The 23,174-nt window shown below is 40.9% G+C and overlaps 1 protein-coding gene and 1 long non-coding RNA gene across 2 annotated transcripts in view; one reads left to right on the forward strand and one right to left on the reverse strand.

The window, feature by feature from the left end:
* The window catches only part of gfra4a (GDNF family receptor alpha 4a), a 148,186-nt gene that overhangs the window by 17,241 nt on the left and 107,771 nt on the right, over nucleotides 1-23,174 (reverse strand). Inside the window, 6 exon segments of the mRNA XM_055057284.1 lie at nucleotides 3,945-4,079; nucleotides 5,407-5,516; nucleotides 8,014-8,353; nucleotides 15,995-16,075; nucleotides 18,636-18,688; nucleotides 18,690-18,915. Coding sequence (XP_054913259.1) covers nucleotides 3,945-4,079; nucleotides 5,407-5,516; nucleotides 8,014-8,353; nucleotides 15,995-16,075; nucleotides 18,636-18,688; nucleotides 18,690-18,915 — 945 coding nt within the window.
* On the forward strand, nucleotides 13,034-16,106 carry LOC129377396 (uncharacterized). Its single transcript, XR_008607907.1, has 4 exons — nucleotides 13,034-13,125; nucleotides 13,250-13,327; nucleotides 13,654-13,843; nucleotides 15,952-16,106. It is a non-coding gene; the product is annotated as an uncharacterized LOC129377396 (long non-coding RNA).

Raw genomic sequence — 23,174 nt, forward strand, 5'->3', positions numbered from 1 at the left:
AGCCATTTAGACATCTTTTTAGAGTATGTTAGAAATGTTTATCTTTGGAGACACAAAAATAATGATAATAATAATAAAAGAGCAACCGTCTTTGAAATAGTTGCTATATTTTCCGTGTCTGGTGAAATCAGAGTAGCTGCGATACATCTAAAGTGCAGTTTTACCCTCGCCGGGCCCAAACAATGTCAGCTTTATACAGACATAACAAGCTGTGACCTTGCATTTTGTCACCACATGATGTCTGTTACAGTTCGTCCCGTCTCTGGAGTCACTGGCTCATCACTAATGCTGCTGCTCATAGCGACAGCCTCATAAGAACTTGACTTCTATTGTTAGACAAAATAATAACCCAAAACAAACTTTGCTGCCCACAAAACCAGCAGCGACAATTTGTACTACTTAGTCACCAGTGTCATTCTTTCTGTCACTAGTGCATCATTCATACGGAGGGATGATCTCTCAACATCAAAGCAGCCTGGTTGCCTCTGGCTGATGAATAAAAGCTACAACACAGAGTCTAAGACTGTAGAGAATTGGTGGATAATGCTGGATGTAAGCTGTAGTTTATCTGCTATAACAGTGTTATACTGAAAATGCCTCCATTAGCAGGATTATCACCCACTGTTATATATAAAAACACACATTTTTGATAATACAACCCTATGTGCAGTTTTTAGTCTTTAAAAACACAAGTGGGCATCTTTGTGGTTTTCCGAATCAGATAAGTAATATGTGTTGCGTCATCCTTCCTTTGAAAGATGACGTAACTTTTACTTTCTTAATATTCTAGTAATTCTGCCTGTTGCCAATTATCTTCATCAGATTTTGGTTGAACACAAGTTTGAATCCACTTCTTGTCTAATTTTCTTTTTTAATCGAACCTTTGCAACTACCTCCCCTACTCCCATTGAGGCACCTGAAGTGAGTCAGGAGTTTTGAACAGAGACACTGGATTTGTTTTCCCATGTTTTTTTTTTACTAATAAATCAGTGGCTTCTGCTTGTTTAAGTCGAGTTAATTCGTCTGTGGAAGTAGAACACTGAGTTGGTGTTCATAGACTGCGGTATTTCCAAAAGTTAAAACGGCTAGCTTAAAAACCGACTCTTACCTTCTTCCTCCTGATGTGTTCATTGATTTGATCAAATTGCCGACTTTGCCGGTGGTCACTGCTCATGATTTGTACCACTACATCAAAAACATGGTGTCCCCTTTCACCGGAGCAGACTTGAAAGTTTAGAAGAAAAGTCTTAAGATATTGTTGCCCATCATCTCACAATCCTCCATGTCAGGATGCTTGGTGGTTTTTGTGTTAAAACTCAGACAAATGCCATTTGAAAGTAATAGTGTGCGAGGCCATACGGAATTGGTTTGCACCTCAGTTCAGTGCATCAACTACAAGCCTAGCTTAATTCATCTTTACTGTCACTGTTACTGGTGTATAAAAAAAACTATTTAAAATAAACAACGCTTAGCCTGGTGGCCCATCATGCTTATAATCCACTGGAGGAAACCCTGCATGTAGATCAAAATTCTTAGCAAATTAAGATCTGTAAAAGATGACAACTACAGCCTGGTACAGCTTTCGGATCTGCTCTGCTCTGTTTGATGTTGGATGACTAATATGTCCCAATAAGAGCCTGAAATATGATGAACTACCCACATCAGGTTGGGAGTTAGAGATTGTCCTCGAGGAGATCAGTGTCTGTATGAGAGGCAAGGTTAGAACGTCATTGGTTTTTGTTTTAGTCCGTTATTTTCTTATATTTGGTGTTCTGTGATGCTTTTCTGGTGGCTTCAGCTACTTCGCAGCTGCATCGTCGTTTCAAGTCTCCACTCCTTTCCTCATTAACTCACTTGACTTCATCTTATAATCACCTTCTGCGGCACATTATCTCAGGGTTTTATTTTCCATTTCGCCACCGGTTGTCTGTGTTCTTGTCATGCTGCTGTTCACTGGGTTGCCAAAAAGTTCAGATTCGTTCCTCAACTTACTGCAGCTCTAAAATTAGCTACAAAAGCAGACATAGGTGAACTTGAGTTGTTTTTAACATTGCTTCTTTAAACAAAGGCAGTAGTAGATGCATTTTCTGTCTTCTATACTAGGATGATCATTGCCTTCCACTCAGGTTTTCTGGCACTTACAAAATGTGATTTTTGGTTATTTTATCTAAGCCAAAACAGAAGTTGTGTCTAATTTAACTTCAGGCAGTGAGGAAAAAACATTTTAGTATTTTTATTCAGTGTATGTAAATATCTGGTTTCCGCTGTATATTTGAATAAATCTGGTATAATTGGGCTGAACTTATGAATTTTCTTTGTCTGTGATGACTTCAGCTTTGATTCAGTGCAATAAAAGTAAGCAGATTAAAATGAAGCTGATCTGAATTGCAGCTAGACATCACAGAGGAGGTACCTGGGAAGGTTTCGGAACATGCAGTACCTTGAGTTAATGGAAAGACTGATTAGATCTTCCATGCTAATTCCACAGCAGGCAGAAAGCTCACTCAGTGTTAGAGCTGCACTAAGAACAGGGAAAACAAATCCCGTCTGATTTGATGAGTTACAATTTTCCTTGCATGGTTATCTGGCTGTATATTCATCTTTCCAAGAAATGTCTTCATAGCTCAATGAGTAGAATCAGCGTGACCGTTTTAGCTGGCGACTGTAACACCTTTTAAAACCAGAGGAAGTCATTCCCAATTAATTTTTGCACATTTTGTCACAACAAACTGGATTTTATTAGCACTTGATGCTGCAGACCGTCGTCATTCTTCCAATGATTTTCAATTCTTGCCACCAATTCTCGACTAAAATTAGGTTTAGACTTTGACTGGGTCATTCGCACTTATATGTTTTGATCTAAATTGTTCCATTGTACGGCTGGCTGTTGCAGGCTTTAATAGGTTTTCTTCCAGTATTGACCAATTTTGAGCTCCATCCGTATTCCTGTTACTTTTTTGATTTCCTGTCCCCGCAGAAGAAAAGCTCCTTCACATCCACATGCTGTCGTTCTTAAATCAATTTAAAGTTGTGGTGGAACTCGATTAAAAAGATTTTCATTGAGTTCAATGCAGGGTCTGTAATCTGTCGCTTTTTAATCGAAAACCAGATATCGACAAAATAAGCAACATTTTCGATTCAGAAACCTTTTTGCTGGTAGTCAATAGACATTTGAGTTCAATAGTAAAGAAATGGATTGTTTTTAATCTGTTATTTAGGCTATTTAACAATCAGATTGGTGCAAAGTCCTATTATTCCTATGTAGTTTTCCAGTGTTTTGGGAACTCCTGATCATTCATGGACCTTCATTAGAAATATGGACTGTGGATGTTGATATTAACACCATGTTTAGCATTGAGATGCTTTTTAGGCTTTGGTGATAGGCTAACTCCTTTAAACACAACTTACGCATGACACTATTTTCTAATGTCCAATCAAATTGCGTTTTGAGGCAGAATTCTTGGACCTCTAGAGTCCAATTCTGGGGACTACAGTTGGGTAAAGTTTAAAACTTCAACAGGGTTTACACCTCTATCAAGCAATCATTTCTCAATACTTGAGAGTGTAGACCTTCTTGATTTAGCAAATAAGCTTAGGACAAGGGTCTTTTTTAAACCAGACTAGACCCTTCTGGATGTGCTGTGACGGTGCAGGGGTTAACCACAACCCACATATCGAGGCCTTAGTCCTCGACGCAGCTGTTGAAGGTTCGATTCCCGGGCTTGCGACATTTGCCACATGTCTTCTCCTTCTCTCACTACCCACTTTCCTGTCAACTAACTATCAATAAAGGCCACTAGAGCCAATTAAAACAAAACAAAAAAGACTAGATCCCTCTCAAAAACTTGTCTTTCTAGAGCTACATGGTCTCTTCATAGTTGTTCTGGTCCCTTTATGAGTTGGTTATGTTTTGGCTCTTCCCACAGCTTCTTCCTTTTACTTACTCAGACAAATGTTGTCATGGAAAAAGGCCAAGAAGTCATTGCATTGTTCCCTCTGGTTGCCACTTGCTGCACAGGAGCACCACGGTCCCACGTTGGAAGTGGAGTTGTCAAGGTAGTTGGGAGTTATTGTGCTTCCTGCAACGGAGGGAAGAGAAGATGAGGTGGATCTGGATTTCTATGGGTACACTTGAGCAAAGACAGATTCTTACATCACCAGGTCAGAATTGAGCCAATAGGATGCAAGTCTCAGCACAATGAGTATTTAACATTCTTAGCTGTTTCTTGCTATGTAGGCTTTCCCAGTCATTGGTTTGGTTCCTACAGATTGGTCGACTACTGTATGTGTGAAAATGAAACAGGATGTGCAGCTTCTGACACAACACATAAAAATAACAGAGGAGTCGAACGTCAATCTTGTTCTACATAGGCCGATTAAGACTTCACTTTGATTGTAATAATCAAATAAAGCAATTTCTATCATCACACAACACTGGCCTAATCAGGTTTAGATGGAGATGTTCATTTGCATGTAAATGTGGTCATTCGGACGGACAGTGAGAGGAATTTAAAACTTGGGAAAAGATAAAGACATTTGCACGAATGTCTGAGATCAAGAAGTAGTGAAGAAAACGTTCTGGCAATTTGTTCTGGACATCTTCGGCGTCTGAGTGTGGCTAGAGACAGTGAACTCGAGTGTGATAAATAGCAGTTATGTTTTAACAAGGGGGGCAATCACTTTTTCACACCGGGCCATGTGGGTTTGGGTATTTTTTCTCTCTCAACAATAAGTATCTTATTTTACAAACTAAACTTTCTGTTTACCTGTGTCGTCTGGAATTAGGGCTGGACAAAATGGCTGAAAAACGTGTCATGATTTAAAAGTTTAATATTAAAAGGTCAATATTGATAATTGATTAGTTATTTTGTTTAAAGTACCTGAAATACTGCCAAACTAGTGACGTGACCTTTCTTGTTTTATCCAGACTTCACTCCATGCTGCTGTGTTTATTCTAAAAAGAAGTTATGAAGCACTGTGTCATGTTGCCAATACCTATTATAGTTAGGCCTGGTATTGCCTTATGATAACTTCTTTAAACTGAGTGGTTTCTAACAATCTTCTGTGCATTGTGTGATCACTTGTTAACTTTAATCCAAGGTACAATAGCCCCGTTTTAAGCTTCTGTGCATTTCACCTCATCATCATGTTGGGGATAATTCTCTTAAAACAGCAGTCAATAGTTGTAATTGCACTACTTTATAATGCCGGTGGCTGTGCACATTAATCAGACCACCATCGATCACTGAGGCATCACAATCCTTGATTCATTCTTTTGAGTCGTGTTCAGTGAGCTTGACAATTCTGAGCCTTTCTTGGCATAAAAAGGCCCCTTGTTTGATCCAGATCTATCACGGAGGCTGGTGCGAGTGAGCAAGAAGTGAAACCGAAAGGCTCGGTTCTTACCTATCAAGCCAGTGTATGCGAGTAGACATGATCCATGATTCTCCCTCTTGCAGCCACTGGCGCTGTGCTCGGACGCTTCGCAGTCATACTGGAACTGTGCCCAGCGGGACCTGCGGGAGCAATAACACGCCATCCATCACTTGCCGGCTGCTTGGCCGCTGCACTCATTGTGTCGCTCAGTGGTCTCGAGCTCCGCCGCTTTCTCCTAACAACGGGATGTAGATCTAAAACCCACAATGCTCATCTAAATACTTGTACTCCTACATCAACTCCCTCCGCTCCGCAAGAGTTCCCACTCCACAGCACTTCCAACCCATAATCCAGTCACCTCTGGTGACATTCATTCCTCCGTTTCCGTTCTGGACACTCTTTTTCCCTGGCCTGTTGTCTTCTGGAAGGCTGCCAGACTGTAAAGAGTCAATGAGGGACACAGACAGGCCTTGGCTCCGCTCTCTAAATACCGTTGGTGTAGAAGACACGCCTCCCTGCCAGCCATTGTTGGAATATCAGACGGATCTGGATGCTGCATATGAACACTTCCTCCCACGGTCACTTTGCCCTTCCCTTCCTTACTTTTTCAGCCAGCGACCCACACCACTATCCACATAACTGTCATCATCATACAAGGCTATCGTGACCATTACATCGCATCACTGGCCACCCCATCCACTAGCACTTGCAGCAGGATTCCCTCAGGGAACCGCAGCTCTGCATCCTGCCCTCATTTGTCATGTCAATGTAATGATGTGCATAAAACTCAAAGGGCTGTGCAGTGAGTGAAGGCAGCCTCCACAGGCGGGCACTTGATGCCGGCTGACTGGAATGGGATTATGAGGGGGGCCAAGACGAGGCCTTGAGATGGTCCGTTCGCGGTCGGACGACACCTGATCGATAGCCATGACAGATGAAGTCCTTTGTCTTTTTGACATTTGAAAGGAGCCAGATTAAATGTTGGCGACGGTTTGCTGACAGAGAAAACAGACAGGACGCGTGTGAGAAGTCCTTGCTCTAGAGAGACATCCCGTATGCATCCTAATGACTTCATAATGTTGTTTGGATTTCGGATTCAACAAATTGTGATTCATTAAAATTTTCATGGCATCTAGTTTTCATTAGTACATCACGTAAGGCTGTGCAACCATAACATATTTTTTTTGCATCCATTTTCTGCCGTTTGCTCTCATGTCCAGAGGATGCCTCGGTGTTTAATATTTTGCGAGCGTCGAGAAAAACAAAATGAATCTCAAGTGATAAAGACACGGCCGCTTGTTGCTAGCTGTGTCCTTCAGAGAATGAATGCGGACTTTAATTGAGCTAATTAAATGAAGTTAACAAATATCACAACTGAGAATAATTAACCACAACTGACAGCTTGCATCTAAATGAACACATCACACTTGGCAAACCAATCTTTTAGGTTTGAATACAATTTATTCTCTAGCAGTAAATTGTCCTTCAATAGAGTCCTGAGCCTCTCATGACTTCCCTGTGGTCTTATTTTGCTTTAAAGAATTTCTGACCCAGTACAGAACAAATCCGGTTTAGGTCACGCCAGTCTGATAATTTTAGTTTTCCAGCTAAAATTATCAGGTGAGACCCATTGAAACTGTGTCAATGTGGAGAATCCATGCATCCCACTTCCTCCTCTGTGAAGAATGCTGGCTTCCCCACTATCAGTCATCCTCATGTACGTGCTACTCACACCCTTCCCCTTGCTGTCTGCTAGCCTAGGCTACAGCTGGCCTGCTGGAAATATTCAGTCTAGTTAGCAGGGCCACCAATGACATTGGATAAGCAGTTTTTCTGTGACTGTAAGTTGTTTCTTTGCTATTAGAACATTGAGTTGCGTGTATATGAGCCTGATTGACATTGCTAAGACCCTCCTCTTGTCTCATTATTTATTTTTTCCCTGACAGAGCAGTATTTATCTATAGATTGCTAGAACCACAGGGTGAAGGCCAAGGAGCTCAGTGTTTGTACTTTTCACCCTGTAAAAAAAATCCATATATTTCCCAATTATATGGATTGGGACCTATGGATTATTTTCCAATCCATATAATTTTTACATATTAAGAAATATGTAAAAAAACTTATTTCATAAGACTACATACTGCTGTTTTAAAGTGGAGTATGCCATCTTTATACAAGTTTTGTGCATGTTTGTTGAAATTATCATGATGTCATGACAGCATGAGACAGATAATCTATGACAAACATTCATCTCATCCTCTTCTTCCTGGTGCTACTATTTTAGAAGAAACGCACCAATCAAAACCAACCAATCAGAGCCCGGAGGAGTGTGTTAGCTTTTTAAATCATGCCTGTGTATGCGCTGCTAAATGTTACAGTGGCAGATAAGCAACTTACTGTTAAAGAAAAACTATTTATCCGCCATGATCGGTCGACATGCTAACTAGCCTGAGCATTCATCTCAGTCTTCATTGTTACTGTGTTTATGACAGAGCAGCGTGTTTGTTCAGGTGACAGCAGGAACATAAGTTCTAACATGTGAACAGGCAATCGGCAACTCTTAACTGAGTTCCAGCCGTGATGCCACGTTCAGGCAGTCTAAACACAAACACTTCCATAAACGGGCCCAACGACTACCTGCACACGTAGTCTTGTTTGCAGTCTCGCAGCTGAGCCAGGCAGTTGGGCTTTTCCTTTTCTTCGTACGAGCAGGACGGCACAATGGTTTGCCTGCGGCGCTCGGCGCAGGCTGTGTCGGTGCAGGGACAGAACAGCAACTCATGGGTGTAGTCAGGGGGAACGCGGTCAAAGAACTTCCTGAGCGCCTTGTTGCACTTTGGTCGGTTACATGGCCCCGAGCGGGCCGATGGCTGGATGCAGGCTGAGACGTACTCCGTGCGCAGCTTTTGACACGTCTCATCTATGTTGCACGCTTTGGCGGCATCCAGGCAGCGGTTCACAGTCGTTACCTCAGACTCTGTGGGAATGAAACAAAAATAACACACACAAACGAGAGGTTAAAAACAAAGCTTTTTATCCCTCTGCGTGATGCGTGAGAAGTTCAAATCCCAGGCAATGTTTACAGATGATTCCCAGACTTGATTGGGGCCGATCCCGACTCGCCACTCTCACACCTCCGGAATCGGACGCGGCGGATAAACCCATACAACTGCATCTGGAGTTAAAGTCCAAAACTGCTGATTATTTGTAATAAACCTCTTTGCGATGAATATAACATGAGTGGTGTTTAAATGCTGCATGAGCTCGGGTGCTGGATGTGTTTCAGCCAAGGCCTAATAGCTGAATATTTCATTCTGCGAGGTTAATGCAGAGTGGCAGTGGAGAAGAAGGGGTCTCTTCCATCTCTCCAACCACACAACAAGGTCTGTAATTACTGTTCCTTCCCCTTCATCAATCTATTCATCTATCAAGCACTTCCCCCTTTACATCTGGCGCTATCCCTCAAACCCCTGATTCTCTCCTTCCCTACCCATTTTCCTTCCGTTGTCATCCGTCTTTCTTTCCTTCTTTCTTTCTTCTTTTGCTCAGTTCCCTCTCTGTGTGCTCATCTATTCTTCCACAGCCTGCTCCATCCCTTCCTCCCTCACTGCCTTCCCTGTTAATGAGCCTCCTCTGTGGAGGCAGTGAAAAGCTCCCTTCACAACCGCTGCTGTTTCGGCCGCATTATTTCCCAATCCATCATCATGTGTTCATGTTTTCTCTCTCTTTCTCTCTCTCTTTTTTTTATTTTTCCTCCCAAGAGATTCCCCCCGCCCCCCCCCGCCCCCCCCGGACCCTACAGTCAATACTGCCATGATGACACTCAGCTCCTCTGGCAGATAGAGGCGCTCATTAGTTTGTTAAGTGACCGCGTTTGTGTCTCCAGGTGGATTTTACTCTGACTGAGCTGTCATATATGAAAAAAGGAGTGACCTTGAAGAGCGAGCCAACAGCCCGTCGCAGAGCACGGGTTACTGTGTTCCTGACTTAAATGCTCGGAAGCCCACTGGTTGGACTTTGACAAATTGTTTCCTAAAGGGGCGTTAATGGCAAGGTTGCATTGTGAATGTAATTTTTTGGTCATTATGGTTTTGTGCTTCTTAGGTTCTTTGGCAACTTTCTTCCAGCTATTATGACTGTTTATTCCCCCGAACATGCCGGATCAGTCGCTGTGTTGCCATCATCATGTAAAACTGCATGAATTTGAATTTCAAAAATAAATATTCTTCCTGGAAACAAGAAGAACATTTATTATCTCCAAAAAAAATACTCGAGTGAAAAAAAAGTTTCTGCGCTGGGATTAGGCGGTTTTACAGGTGTAACAAAATGTGTTGATTTAACAAAACTGCAATGGTTTTACATCAGTATTAGTTTCACTTTAACATAAAATAGGTGGTCTCACAAATCTTAACCATAGCAATGCCAGTTATTAGTTAAGGTTGATAAGCAGCCATTTTCTTAAAAACCCCGGTTTTCTCTTCTCGAGAGGACGACTGTCTCTTCATATCCTGGGCTAAATTTTTCATATGCTGAATTTGAAAAAAGAAGCTCATCCTTATATCTGATTTTTTTTTGTGTGTGTGATCTGTGTCAAATGCTGACTGAATAATCAGCAAGTTGTGGTTTTCTCACCTTAACAAACTTTTATTTCATCATGTTAAAATTTTTCTGCTTCTATGTTACCATGACATCCTCACCTATGCAGCACATTAGTCATTTTTGGCTGAGAAGTTGATGCCGCTTCGCCACGCAGCTCGACTGAATAAGCTTTATTTAAGATTAAACTGAAGGAACTTGTTGAGTGTTTATATTTCAAAAAAGAGCTTCGTAAAGTGCATTTTACGTCCCACACCGGACTTTATTTGGACCGTTTCTCTTTCCTGTTCTGGGATGCCCCTGTCATCCTTATTTATGTATTCACTGGTTCTGCTTAGGGATGACCAGCATTGCCTACTGCTGGATGGAGACCGCACTGCAACCCTGACAGGCCGTCAGTTAATCAAATGGGGAAAACCCCCCAAAAAACTCTAATAAACCATTAATGGACAATTAATTGTAAGTTGCTTAATTGTTTTCATCTCTAATTCACCCACCAAAAAGAGGCTGAAGAGGCTTGATACAGGGGTGGATGTTCACTTTTCAGCGAGACAACTTAGATCCAGAAAGAGGTACAAGAAAACGATTTAGATGGATAACAGAATTTATAAAATATGTACAAGACAAAATAATAGAACAGAATGCATGTTTATTTTCCACCAAAGTGAAAAGAAGTAGAAAACGTTTTAACTTACAAATAATAGACGGGTACAAAACTGAACCTCACCACAAAAAACAACACCTATCATCACAGCAAGAACAGAGCAGTTCAGGTGAGTGTGTGAGGGCTGCTTACTCTGCTGAGCAAAGACTGCTTGTTGACTTTTGGGACAAATAACTTTGTTAAAGACACCTGTAGCACAGTAACTCCTTCTGAACTTCATCTTAAAGTGAGGAAAAGACAGGTGTGAGCAGCCTGTTTATTTATGTTTTTCCTTCCTGGCTTTTTTTCTTGTCATGTCGATGCAAATTTGAGATGTTCCCACATATTACGATTCCCTAGACCCAATCCTGTTTAATCTAGGTTTGAAGACACAGCTCAGGTAACCAAACCCGCTTATAAAGACGCTCTGTTTTCTGAAAAGTTCAGCTGGCAGTCAGGAAGAGCCCCGAGACATTTACAATGCTCAGTAGTTCAGCTGCCTGTCAAGTGAAACTGGCTGGTGCGTCAGGTTTTTTTCTCTTCTGATCAGTTTTGTTTTCACTGTAAATCACTGTTTTCTTTTTTTAATTACAGCAAAATTCAAAATTTTCAAGTAAAATAACATTCTTGGTTATATTTTCTTTTACTTGCTATGTGATGGTCTTTTGCTGTATCTTTTACATACATTCTTATCCAGTGTCTGTTCTCCAACAGTAATATACATATTGTGATAGACACTTGGTTATTGTATCAATATTTAATACATCTGATAGAATATTCACTGAACTCCCAATCCAGAACCATACAGCATTCTGGGAGATGCAGGCAGAGAAAAGACATTAGCTGCTCTACCTCTCATGGCTAGCTTAGCAAGATTAGTGGCATCAGCCAACTTACTCACTTGTTGGTTACCTAACAACATCCCGTTGAGTAACTTGCACAAGTTTTGTCACCATTACTCATAAGGGCTAAAACAATGATTAAAAACAAAGCACACTTTAACAGAAACTGTTGACAAAGCAGAAAACGTCAGTTTGACACTATTTTAGATATTTAAATCTGTCAACTAATCAACAAGTTTCAATATTGGCAATTATCTATCAACTTATATGTCTGAAAAATATGACATAAATGCTTCAGGTTGTCCAGCTCTAATTTATCTTTTCTTTTCCCATGTGATGCTTCCTTACAGCGCATTGCAGCTCATTTTAATCCCAACTTGGGGACTTAATCGCTATTTGACTTGAAAGATAATTCTTCAGTTTTACTGCAGTCACAGAGAGATAAAACAAAAACTGTACACTTTCCTTTGGGTTGTTCTACAGGACTCCATGGCAACATGCACTTCCTTAGTGCTTAGTGAACTTCCTTAGTGATGCTGGATCCAAACAGCTGATTTCCTTATTGCTTTAACAAGCGACTTGTTGCATCAGACACCCAACACAAACCCAACAAATGCCGTATTTTCTCTCCAGCCAGGGAGCATGAAGTGTAAAATTCTTGCAAGAGGAGGCACAATTTGTAGCCCTCCTACGGGGCAACGATGCATTAAAGAGCTCCTCTCTGGGTGCAGGACATGTAATGTGTTTCAATAGACGCAGTCTCTCAATGCTACAGACTGTACTGCAGTTAGCTGATTAATTGGTGCAGGGTGAAGCACTGTGCTATTTGAATACTCTTCCAAATATGACGAGCTGCAGCTCGGGCTTGCATCTTTGAATCGGGTCATTACTCTGTTTGAGGGAGACGTGCTGTAAGGGTGGAAAAACATCCATTAATCACACCTCCGTTGTTTTGGCAGCCGACTTGTCGAGATGCACGACGTGGATGTCAACTTTGACCTCCTGTGTAGTTACAGGAATAAAATTTATGAGGAAGCGGTACAGGGCCCGTCCAGCCCGGCTGTAACTCAGAGCAGCGGAGGAACAACGGGTGTCATTCCAGTGAGCAGTATACGGATGAGGTGACAAAACATGACGATGGCTGTGGTAATGAGAAATTTGCGAGACCTTCAGGAAACTCTTTAGCTATTTTCATTAAATATCAGATAATGAGTTAGCTATTATGTTTTCATTAATTCAGGCAAAATGAACCAATCAACCCAAACCAGTCAGTGTCAGTCTAAGGAAAGATTACTTCTGAGTAGGACTGGACAATAAATCAATAACCATATATGTCGCAATTAACACGTGATCAATATTAGTAGATAGTAGATGTGATGGAATATTTAACATTTGGAGTAGTCACTGAACTCCAATCCAGAATCGCACAGCATTCTGGGAGATGTAGGCTAATGAAAGGCTTTAGCTGCTCAGCGTCTCATGGAGACGCCTCACACAAGGTTGGTGACATCAACTAGTCAGTCTTTGGTTACCAAGTAACAACCTGTTCAGTTACTTGTGGTTACCTAGCAACAACTTGAGTAACTTGCGCAGCGGTTTCAAGTTTTGCTGCTTTTCCTCATGACTTCTTCAAAATGAAATAATACCAGCAGTTTGGCAGTAATTCAGGTATTTAAACCAAAAAATTAATGAACAGTTATCAATACTGACTTAAATGAAACGCTAATACTTCTGAAGTATTCCAACCTTTTGGAAAACTTTAACCTGCCAATTGATTCTGATTTCTTCACAGCTTCGTTTTTCTGTTTACTCATGTTCTCATCTCACATCTACCTCATGACAAACTCTGCTTTGCCAAGGCAGCATCATGGTAAGGAGCACCGACTCCTTCCTTGATTAAGAAAAAAAAACTATACAGCACTGCAACAGAACTGACACAAATACAACTTACATAAAACATGACTGGGCTAAATAACATGACGTTCCAATGGCACGATGAGCTAAATTCAGATGCTTCACTGAAATCAGCAAGCCAAGACACTTAAAACTGAAATAAAGACTGACAAGAATGACTATTAATTTTGGAAATAAGACAATAAAAAAGTCTTTCAAGGCAGAGATTCTTCTATAGAAAAAGGAAAAGCAGAGCGAAATCAACAGCTAAAGTTATGCACCATGTCCTGTCCTTGTTTCCAGAGTACGCTCTCCATCAGAAAAGGGACGGGCTCATGAAAAACATCACACAGAGTTCAAACGCACTCTGAAAGGGTTTGTCGTTTTACAAACCTCCCTTATTTCCTTCAAATGAGTCGCATAACACGTCAGCAAAAGTGGCAGAAGACTATCACCGAAGCTTTACAGGGGATCCAGGCCTAAGTTGTGGAAGGTAAATCTCTTCTTCCTGGTAGTTTGTGCTGTGGCTACAGAGCTAAATGGTGTCTGTGTGTTGGGGAGAACCAAGACTCTGAACACATTCAGCCACATTCAGCCACATTCAGCCACATTCAGCCTGCTGTTTAGAGCAAAACACCCAGCACTTTTATGCTGTGGTCTACTTTCCTCTGATTCATTCTTTTTTGCGCTCACAAAGCTTTTCAAGCAGAACTGCTGTGCAAGGCACAATGCTGAGAAGAATTTGCCCCATGAGAGAATTCCTCTGTTTTTCTGCCACCCGCGGCATCAACAAGCGGCATTAAGTGTTGGAGACAATTGGCAAGCCTTGCATGGCTTTGGCTGACTCCACTTTGTAGAAGCTCCTTAATTCAAACGTATCGCTGTACGTTACATCGCCCCAGCTCAGAGCTGGTCGGGTTCATGGGATGGACAGTTCACCTGCCTTTCCTGCTGACGGAGGTCAAGCCAGTCAAGTGCTAGCTGAGCTACAATATAGCTCACCACCATCAACATGTGAATGAATGGCTGAATAACTGAATGCACTGTAAAGGGTTTCAAAGTCATCTCGACTTGATAAAGTGTTATATAAGTGCAGTCCATTTACCATTTAAATTAAGTCCATTCTTTGACTAGGCCACTCCAGTTAGATCAGAGTGTTAGATGTGATCATTGACCTAAATCTACCAACCTAACCTAAGCTAGGGATTCAAATTGGGAATGAAAAATAATCATATGTGGTGATACAGATGCAAGTCATTATTGCTCACTTCATCCACATCCTGACAAAACCACTATTTCGAGATTCAGGCTCCTTTCACTCCATTGTTCTGGCATCATTTATTGAAAACTTTTTTATGTGAAATCTTCAACAAAAGAAGCGTTTTCTCTCGTAATCTGTTTATTTAAAACACACTTCACAGCCCTTCTGTCTCTGCTTCACTATTTCAAAGCGCAGCTGATGTCGGGCAAACAAAAGCAGATGACTTTTGTGTCTCCTCTGACGGCAAGAAGTGAATGAAGCTTCTTACTTGTGCGGCAGACTTGCTCCTTTCCAAGTATTCAAAGAAATGAAAAGAAAACAGCTGTCTTATTACTTCTGGGTTTTTTTTTCTTCCTTTTGTCAATCTGATATTTATTTCTCCTTCGTCTTTCTGTCTGTCTGCTACCCAGTGTCTGTGCTTCCCGCTGCATTAAAGTAAATAGGTAATTAAACTGTGCCTCGGGGGCAAACAGCCGCGCACACCAACCCCACGGCTAGCCCACAGGCTCCGAGGCGAGACAAAAGGAGACTGAGGCCTGTAACTCATCAAACACTTCACAAAGCCACCTGTGTATCCACTGCTGTGCTCTGTCAAAATGATGGAGGATAACAACTGCTTCTACAGACTCTTCCTTTCCCTTGTATTGTTCCACATTTTCTCACATTACAGCCACAAGTTTTAATGTATTTCAAAAATGCATAATAATTTATTAGATTTTCTTCTTCTTCTTCTTTTTTTAAACTGTCTGGAGATCTACCAGAATGTGGCAAATTTTGAGTGAATGTTCGGTAGCCTGGTCACACATTAGTCCAAACCCTAAAACACACTGGTAGCTGCGTCATGTTGAGGGGATGCTAATTTTGCTCATCCTAGTTTTGAACTGTTGGTGGACTATTAAGTCAAGTTGATTTGTAAAGCACACTTCACACCATAAAAACATGACACAGTCACCGACAAGCAATAAAGGTCAAATTCAAATATCCAGCTCCAAACAGACAGAATTTTAGACTGGATTTAAAGGGACTCAGTGGTTCGTCCAGTTCCCTGGAAGTTTGTTCCAGATTTGTGGCGCATAGACGCTGAGTGCTGCTTCTCCATGTTTGGTTCTGGTTCTGAGGATGCAGAATGGACCAGAACCAGTTTGATTACTGCAAACTATTTGAAAAGAAACCCATTCATCAGTTTGATGTTGCGTCACAACTTTGTATTGGTTTGGAACATCACACCTCAAAGAAAAGCAATTAGGTTTGTGGTTGTAACATTATACGGGATGGTAATATTTTTGTAAAGGATGTTGGCTATTATCTCTTTAGTGACATGCATGTTTGTGTTCTTCTAGTGTTTTTGTAAGGTGTTTCAAGGAAACTCTGCTTGCTGGTTACCTGCAGCGATGGAAGCCAGACGAACGTAGTCGGAGCCCCTCTCCTCTGGCTCATAGGGGTAGCTCTCCACCAGACTCAGTCCTGGCAAAGGCAAGAAAAGCAATTGAATATCAAAGTTGCAGCAACAGTTTACATTGTTTCCTATTTCATTGGTCTTCTGTGGTAAATTCTAATTGAACTTTGTCTTTTTGTCGTCTAAAGCCTTAAGACGGTCCTCTCAGTAATATTTACACTTGGCCTTGTTGTATTCAGCTTCTGTAATCCGGTATCAACTTTTGAGTCAGATATTGATAAATTTGACCCACTCCTTTGTTATTGATACATTTGTTGGCTTCTATATGTTTTAGCATGAGCGGCTCAATAGTGAAGGAGGCCTGGTGCCTGTATCCAGCAAACATTGGCTGAGAGACGGAGGTCACCCAAAACAGTTCACATAATCAAATTTAACGTGAAATTCCTTTTTTTACCCACAGAAATGAGCTAATATTTGATTGGTCATATTGAGACAATCAAAAATCAGTTATCAGCCAGAGATACACAACCCTATGGGCTGATGCTTATCACCCTTAATCCCCCTTTATCACATTTGCCTTGTTGTTCACTTTAAACAAAATGAAAACGTTGCTCATGGTGGACTTTTGATCCCAGTTTTTGTCAGTATTGTGTTGTGAATAAGTGTTTTTACTAGATGGGAAGCAATATCCCACACAGGGATATTAGACCAGGACGCTTCATTTTTCACTCAGGACTTTGCAGTGGATTTTAACTTTACTTCCCTGACCAAATAGATCTCGAATGGCTGGAAAGATTTATCAGAGAAAACGTATCTAAAAATAGAATATATATATATCTATATATCTATATCTATACATATATAGATATAGATATATATATACCAATCTTTTGCAGTGCAGCCGAGTACTTGCTGCAGACTTGCTGTCTGTGCTGATGCTTTCTTTTGACAAGAGTTTCTTCTAGGCTGCCCCCTCTAGCAGTAATACTGTCTTGTAAAATAAAATGGCTGTGAATTTCTACAGCTGTCTGGATGTAAAATAAAGGATCCGTGGTATATAAAGTTTGTGCTTGTAAAGCAGCGTAGGAGTGAGCGATTCGGACTTTTTGGAATTTTAGGGAAATATTTCCAGTACTACTGTACTGCAAAAAGCAGTACAATTTTGCACTACTTTATAATTGTACTGTGCTTTACAGTACAATTGACGAGGTTCAAATGAATTGTTTTTATGAGGATAAAAATGACAGTAAAAAAAAAGAAACTTTTTAAGAAACTGTATGGGTTCAATGTTTTGAAAAACATTCTCATCTAAAATAAAGCTTCTTCAGGACACCGCTTACTTAAAGAAGGGAGATTTACATCACTAAACGTCACTGCATTTAATCATATTTTTGACTTCACCAAAACCTATTGATGCTCTTGTGAAACAGTGGAGAAAAAAGTAAAAATAAGTTTTAGACAAGTCTTTCTTTAAAAAAAAAATTAAACAAAATAATTAAAATTTATCAACGACAAATCAAAATTATTACAAAACTTTTTTATGATGATGATGAACAATACAATAAATATCCAGTTGGTAAATTTACCTTCAACCCAAATGTAACTGTACACATTTGTTTTCAGCAAAGATATGATGAATTAAAATGTTAGGAATTAAACTCAAATTTAAGTTTAGGTGATGAACTATGAACATTACACAGTTCACTAGCTCTTGCTAAAAGTGATGTGGTACAAAACTGTATAAAAGCAGGGATTCAGCAGATTTTGACAAATTCACATTAAGTGAATGGAACTTAATGGTGACAGAAAAACACAAGAGAAAAACCGAATGTCTTGGCAACAGAAGTGAACCAGCAACATGGATGAATTTACACCATGATAAATTCAAAAAAGCCAGCCAGCTAGCTAAACAGCAAGGGTGCTAGCAGCTAGTTACAGGTAGCCGTGTGAGAACACAGTGACTTGAACTTTAGCTGGAGCAAAAAGTCTGTAATATTATAAAAAGAATGTAATATTAGTCCTGACAGGAGAAAATTTAAGACATGTCATCAACATATTTAAGGACAACTTACATCTCTAAAATGAATTTAAGACTTTCTAAGGCCTTAATTTTTGAGACAGGAATTTCAAAAGTGTTTAAACGTGCGCGCGGACACGCCCTGCGACACATTTCCGCCGCCGCGCCGCTCCGGTTTGAACCGGGCCTGGCTGACGCGCACCTCAAACGCTTCCGTTTCATCTGCGCGTCTCGGTGTTGTGACTTCGCATTTGCATTCGCCTTCCACAAAACACCCCGGCGCTGTCATCGCCGTGCCTCTGCTGCACTCGCTTTCTTACGTGATGAAAGCAAAACTCCCCGCTAAATGCCTCCGCTTGAATGTCAGGACCTGACAAATAATGGGGCTTCGGCAATGATCAGAGAAGAGCACAAAAGTGATCAAATATAATGTGTGTGGGTGGAATACAAGGAATCGGGGCCCCTGTTTTTGTTGTTTTTTTTTTTTACCTATTTTTTTTGACATAATAATTGTTCTTTTCGCTCTCAGCCCGGATTCTGCGTGGAGGCGGGCGCCTCGTTCATGCGCGGCGGCCGGCAACACGCAGCATGTTGCGCACTGCTAATCTCACCGTGCAGCACCGACTGGTGAAGGCTCCAGTAAATGCTCAGGCAGTTCTTCTCTCTTCATCCCCCGCTTGCACTGGCAGCCGTGCAGAGGGGTGGACAGCAGCGCCGTCATGGCGTTCTCGCACTGGCTCCGCGCCCCAGGCCCCAGCTTCATGGTGCCGTCTCCCGCCACGCACTGCCTGAGGGTGCGCAGGCGTGGGCTGCAGGTGTCATCGCTGGAGCAGGTGTCTCCGGCGTGCAGGCAGTCCCTCCCGCCTGCGGAGAGAACCGCGTGTGGGACTCCTGGAAGACAGCGGAGGACAAGTCAGATGTTATTTCCCTTGGACTTTTTGCACATTTGACCCCTTTGCAATCACAAACTTTATCAGGATTGAGGCTGATAGACCAGGAACAAGCAGTAAAATGGAAGAGAAAGGATAAATGATTCAATATTTTACTGGTGGTTGGTAGGCAAAGTAAGCAAGTGGGATCCAGAAGTTAATCAGACTGCAACAAGCGCAGCACACTGCATGGACACACGACTTTACAGGATCCTGTCAATCACACACAGCAGGTGATTTGCACTTGACTCACCCTGTGGTTGCAACAAGCAACAAGACAGAAACTTAAGATAATAAACTTAAGTTGTTGTTTTTTTTTCAGTAAATAAGTAAAATCTTAACTAAAACTATATGTCAGGAATCAGGCTTAGACATGTCTACGGGCCCGGCTCTGGTCGGGTTGGACTTTTTAGTCTGAACTCCAGTCAGTCAGCCCTCTCTTTCTGCAGAGCATAACAGGAAGGTGGTAGATTTTTAGACGCTCGTGGAGGTAAATAGGATTGTTTCATCATGTATGTATTAGCTGTTTGTCGATGGAAGTCAGATCCAACGTGCCGTCTTGCCGATCTATTATCAGTCCCCTAAGAAAAACTGTCGACGTGTCACTCTCTTGATGAGCAAAGCTGAGAGAGAGAGAGAGAGAGACATACTGCAAATGAAAATAAAGGAAGAAAAAAAAACTCAGGGAGAGTGAATCGTTTTGCAAAGAACCGACTAAGTTTACAGGTCTGAGGTTTTGGCTAATTAGGAGTTGTGTGGGCGCTGCAGTCAAAGATCTCCGATTCAGACAGGCTGATGTCTCAGAAGCTCAGTAAAAAGGGAATTCTGGCAGAGAATGCAGTTTTTCTCAATATGAAAAAATAAATAAATTACAGAAGTCATCAGAGGAATAATTTTGCTCATCACAAGTTGTGACAGTTTTTTGTGTGTTTTGCAGACTAATGAGCCTTTCCTGTAATTAGTAGTTTTACTAATTGGTAATTCAAACAGCTGGAATAAAACGGCCTTAAACTAATTTTAAACTAAACCAGCTTCATTATTTTCAGCGTTGTTCACACAAAGTAAACAAGCCGGGCTTCTGAACCGGATTCACAGTTTATGACATTGCCTGTCAGTTGTGATCAAACAGTCGCTGCAACATCTCATTGCCGCAATCGAGCAATTAAATCTCCACTGATAGGGGGAGAAAAGGAAGGGAAACGTGGAGGCTGGTAAACAGAGAAGGGCTGATGATATGCATGAGTTACTACAGTTGTCACATAAAATACATTTGACACCACTGACTGGAATCTGATGAAACCTGGGGGGTGAGTAAGTGGGGCGGGGAGGGCAATAACACGTCTTTACAATCCGGCCTGACATTCTGAAAATTACACTGTATTGTTTGAGCCTCAGCCGAAGCAAGGCGTCACATTTGTTTGAGAGTGGCCCTGGGAGACGGTTGCATCACATCCTATTCAGCGCCGTCCAAATTCATGAGGCACTAATTATATGCAAGGACAGCTAAGTGTTTGTGTTTTCTCAGATACACAAACAATTTCCGCTCTTACAAATGGTGGCAAGTTGTTGCTTTTTTCCACTCATCGAGGAGTCTGATCTCAAGACAAAACTTGCACTGAAGATGAGAAGCGTTGTGTCAATTGACTTGAAAGTGCACCTGATTTATATTTGTCTGCAAAAAAAAATCACGCGTGGATTATTTATTATTTTCTGGAGAAGCTCATGCATTAATCCTTGTCTCAGTTCTGTGGTTATTTCTGTTGCGTCCGCAAAAAGAGAAACGCAATTAAAATCACACGCAACATCGTTAAAAAAAACCTCATCCTCCAAACACTTCCTGTAGTTTTCAATAACCGTGTGTTACTGCTAGAAGAAAGGACAGTCACAGAACAAGCGAGATGCGAAGGAAGTGTTTTGTTAACGCCTGACATAGCCGATTTATAATGTGGAATCTTTTTATAGAAAAACTTGAGTTTTTGTTTTGTTTTTTAATTTTCCCGTTTCATTTTTTCAAATCTATTTCTGTTATTCCTATTTGCGTAACTATACAGTCAGTGGAAACGCGGCTACTGTTAGTTAACTACATCCCCTTGTGAAAAAGAGAAAAAATGCTGGCTGGCGATTTGTTGACTCTACATGACTGACGAGCAGATGCACTTTGAGTTCCGGTGAATGTGTTTTGTCTCTGGGAATATTGAAGCAAGTCATCTACAAAGAACTTGCTTTGGGATCAAATGGGTCTTTCGAATGGACAATAAACCCAAACATAGAACCAAATTAGTTAGAAAATGTTTTATCCTACTCAAAGTCCATGTTTTAGACGATGTACATGCACAAGACAGTGTACAGTCTGAATCAATCACAGCAGTTTCTTTTAAAGAGTTTGAAAGACAATTCACTTTGACTTTTTTTGCAGACTTCCCCATCTTAAGAAAATTCTCCCATTCTGAGTTAGAAAATCTAAAGTTTTGCTGATTCTGACGTTAACCGGCAGGCGTCCTCTCTCTTTGTCAATGAATTTTAAAAAAAGCCTACATGTGTTTTCATACAGAGCATGTAAATATCTGGTTTTGCCCTCACTGGGAACCAAGCCTCCAGGAATTGTTGGTGTGTCTGTGTGCCTCCCCCACATCACATGGTTCTGGGCAAACCCCTGGAAAAAAACATCAAAGCCCTTAACAAGATTCAAAATCAATACTTCCCAAGCAGCAAGCGAGTCGTATTCCAATAGCAGACGCCCCGCCAGGCTCCCCGATAGGACCAACATCAAAACAAAATAAGATTTCAACGTTTCTTCTCAAACCCTCCATAACAAATGGGGACCAAGTGTAATTATGTTCTCTGCATGGATGTCCTGTCTCAAAGCTAAGATTCATATTCGCAATGACTCCTTGTCCTTGCTGGACAAAAACATGACCAAAAAAAAAAAAAACAACAACTCGGCATAGCAGCCGGAAACGAACTCCAGCAGAGATGAAGACGGTCATCTGTGGAACTTCTTCCATCATTCAACCGAACTGGAACAAGAAAATGAGTCTTTATTACAACGTCATGTAAGTTCACTGAATACAGCCACCATCTGTTCAGGATGAAGAAACCTGAAGTGATTTTGAGTACTTATATCAACAGAGATAGTTACTTTGATGTAAACCTCTCAAGACAGCAGTTTTTGTTTTTTTCATCGTTTAATATAATTATTATCTGAGTAAAAATTCAATGCATACAGCGCTGTGCAAACAACAGCAAGCCAACAACGTTTCCCAAAACACTTTCAGATGTGACTGCTGCCAGAAACTGCTCTACAAAACGACGATAAAAAATGTCAGTAATAATGCAGAGTTAAACAGTAAAAGGCAATATGTATTCACTTCACTGCTGCTTTTTAGGAACTTGGGCTGCATTAAAAAAAGAAAAGCAGTTTTCAAACCGACGGTGTTTTTGGAAGTTGAATGGAGAAAGACGTTGAATCTGCTGCAGTTGTCCTGCCAGACCACTGCATGGCGCTGTGATTTTAGCATGCCATCAAAACGCACACACGATTTTAACCCTTAACAATGTAATCACAATATAAATAATCAGAAATTAAAAATTCAAAAAAAGATTTGAATTTTGATTGATGTTTTGTTTTCTTCAAAACAAAACATTGTCACCCTCCCTAGAGAAGATTTTAATCTGAGTGACAAGGCAACAATGCCTGGTTTATTGATGTGTAAATTGCTGTTGATTGGTAAAATATTTACAAATTTTCATTATCATTCTTATGATCATTTCTTTAGATTTTTGTGATATAATTTTTGTAAACGTTAAACAAAAATCGAGTCATTAAATTCCTATTTCTTGAGGATTTGTGTTACTAAAGTCCTCATGGTCAACATTAGCAATGTTTCCAGCAACATTCTTACTGTGTATTTCTAATGGTTAATGAAAATTGCAAAGTCTTAAACATTATTAGTCTCACAGCGTTTTTTCACTCACTTCAGGTGGTTTGTGGCTTTTCTGAAATAGAGTTAATACGCCACAGGGGAAATAGCAATTCATTTACAGAAAAAGTACTGAGGGAGCAATGCTCCATCGTCCATTCCTTACCAGAGGCACAAAACCCGGAAAAATGTTGGTCTAAACAACTGTAATGAAGAGAGGTACTCTAAATTTTTCTGTGGTCCAATCTGGTTTGAAACTTCTGCATCTCGTTTGCGTAGAGTCAACATCCGACAAAAACCA

This window comes from Poeciliopsis prolifica, unplaced genomic scaffold, assembly GCF_027474105.1.
Source record: "Poeciliopsis prolifica strain line A6 unplaced genomic scaffold, Auburn_PproV2 SCAFFOLD047, whole genome shotgun sequence".
In the NCBI taxonomy this organism is placed as follows: domain Eukaryota; kingdom Metazoa; phylum Chordata; class Actinopteri; order Cyprinodontiformes; family Poeciliidae; genus Poeciliopsis; species Poeciliopsis prolifica.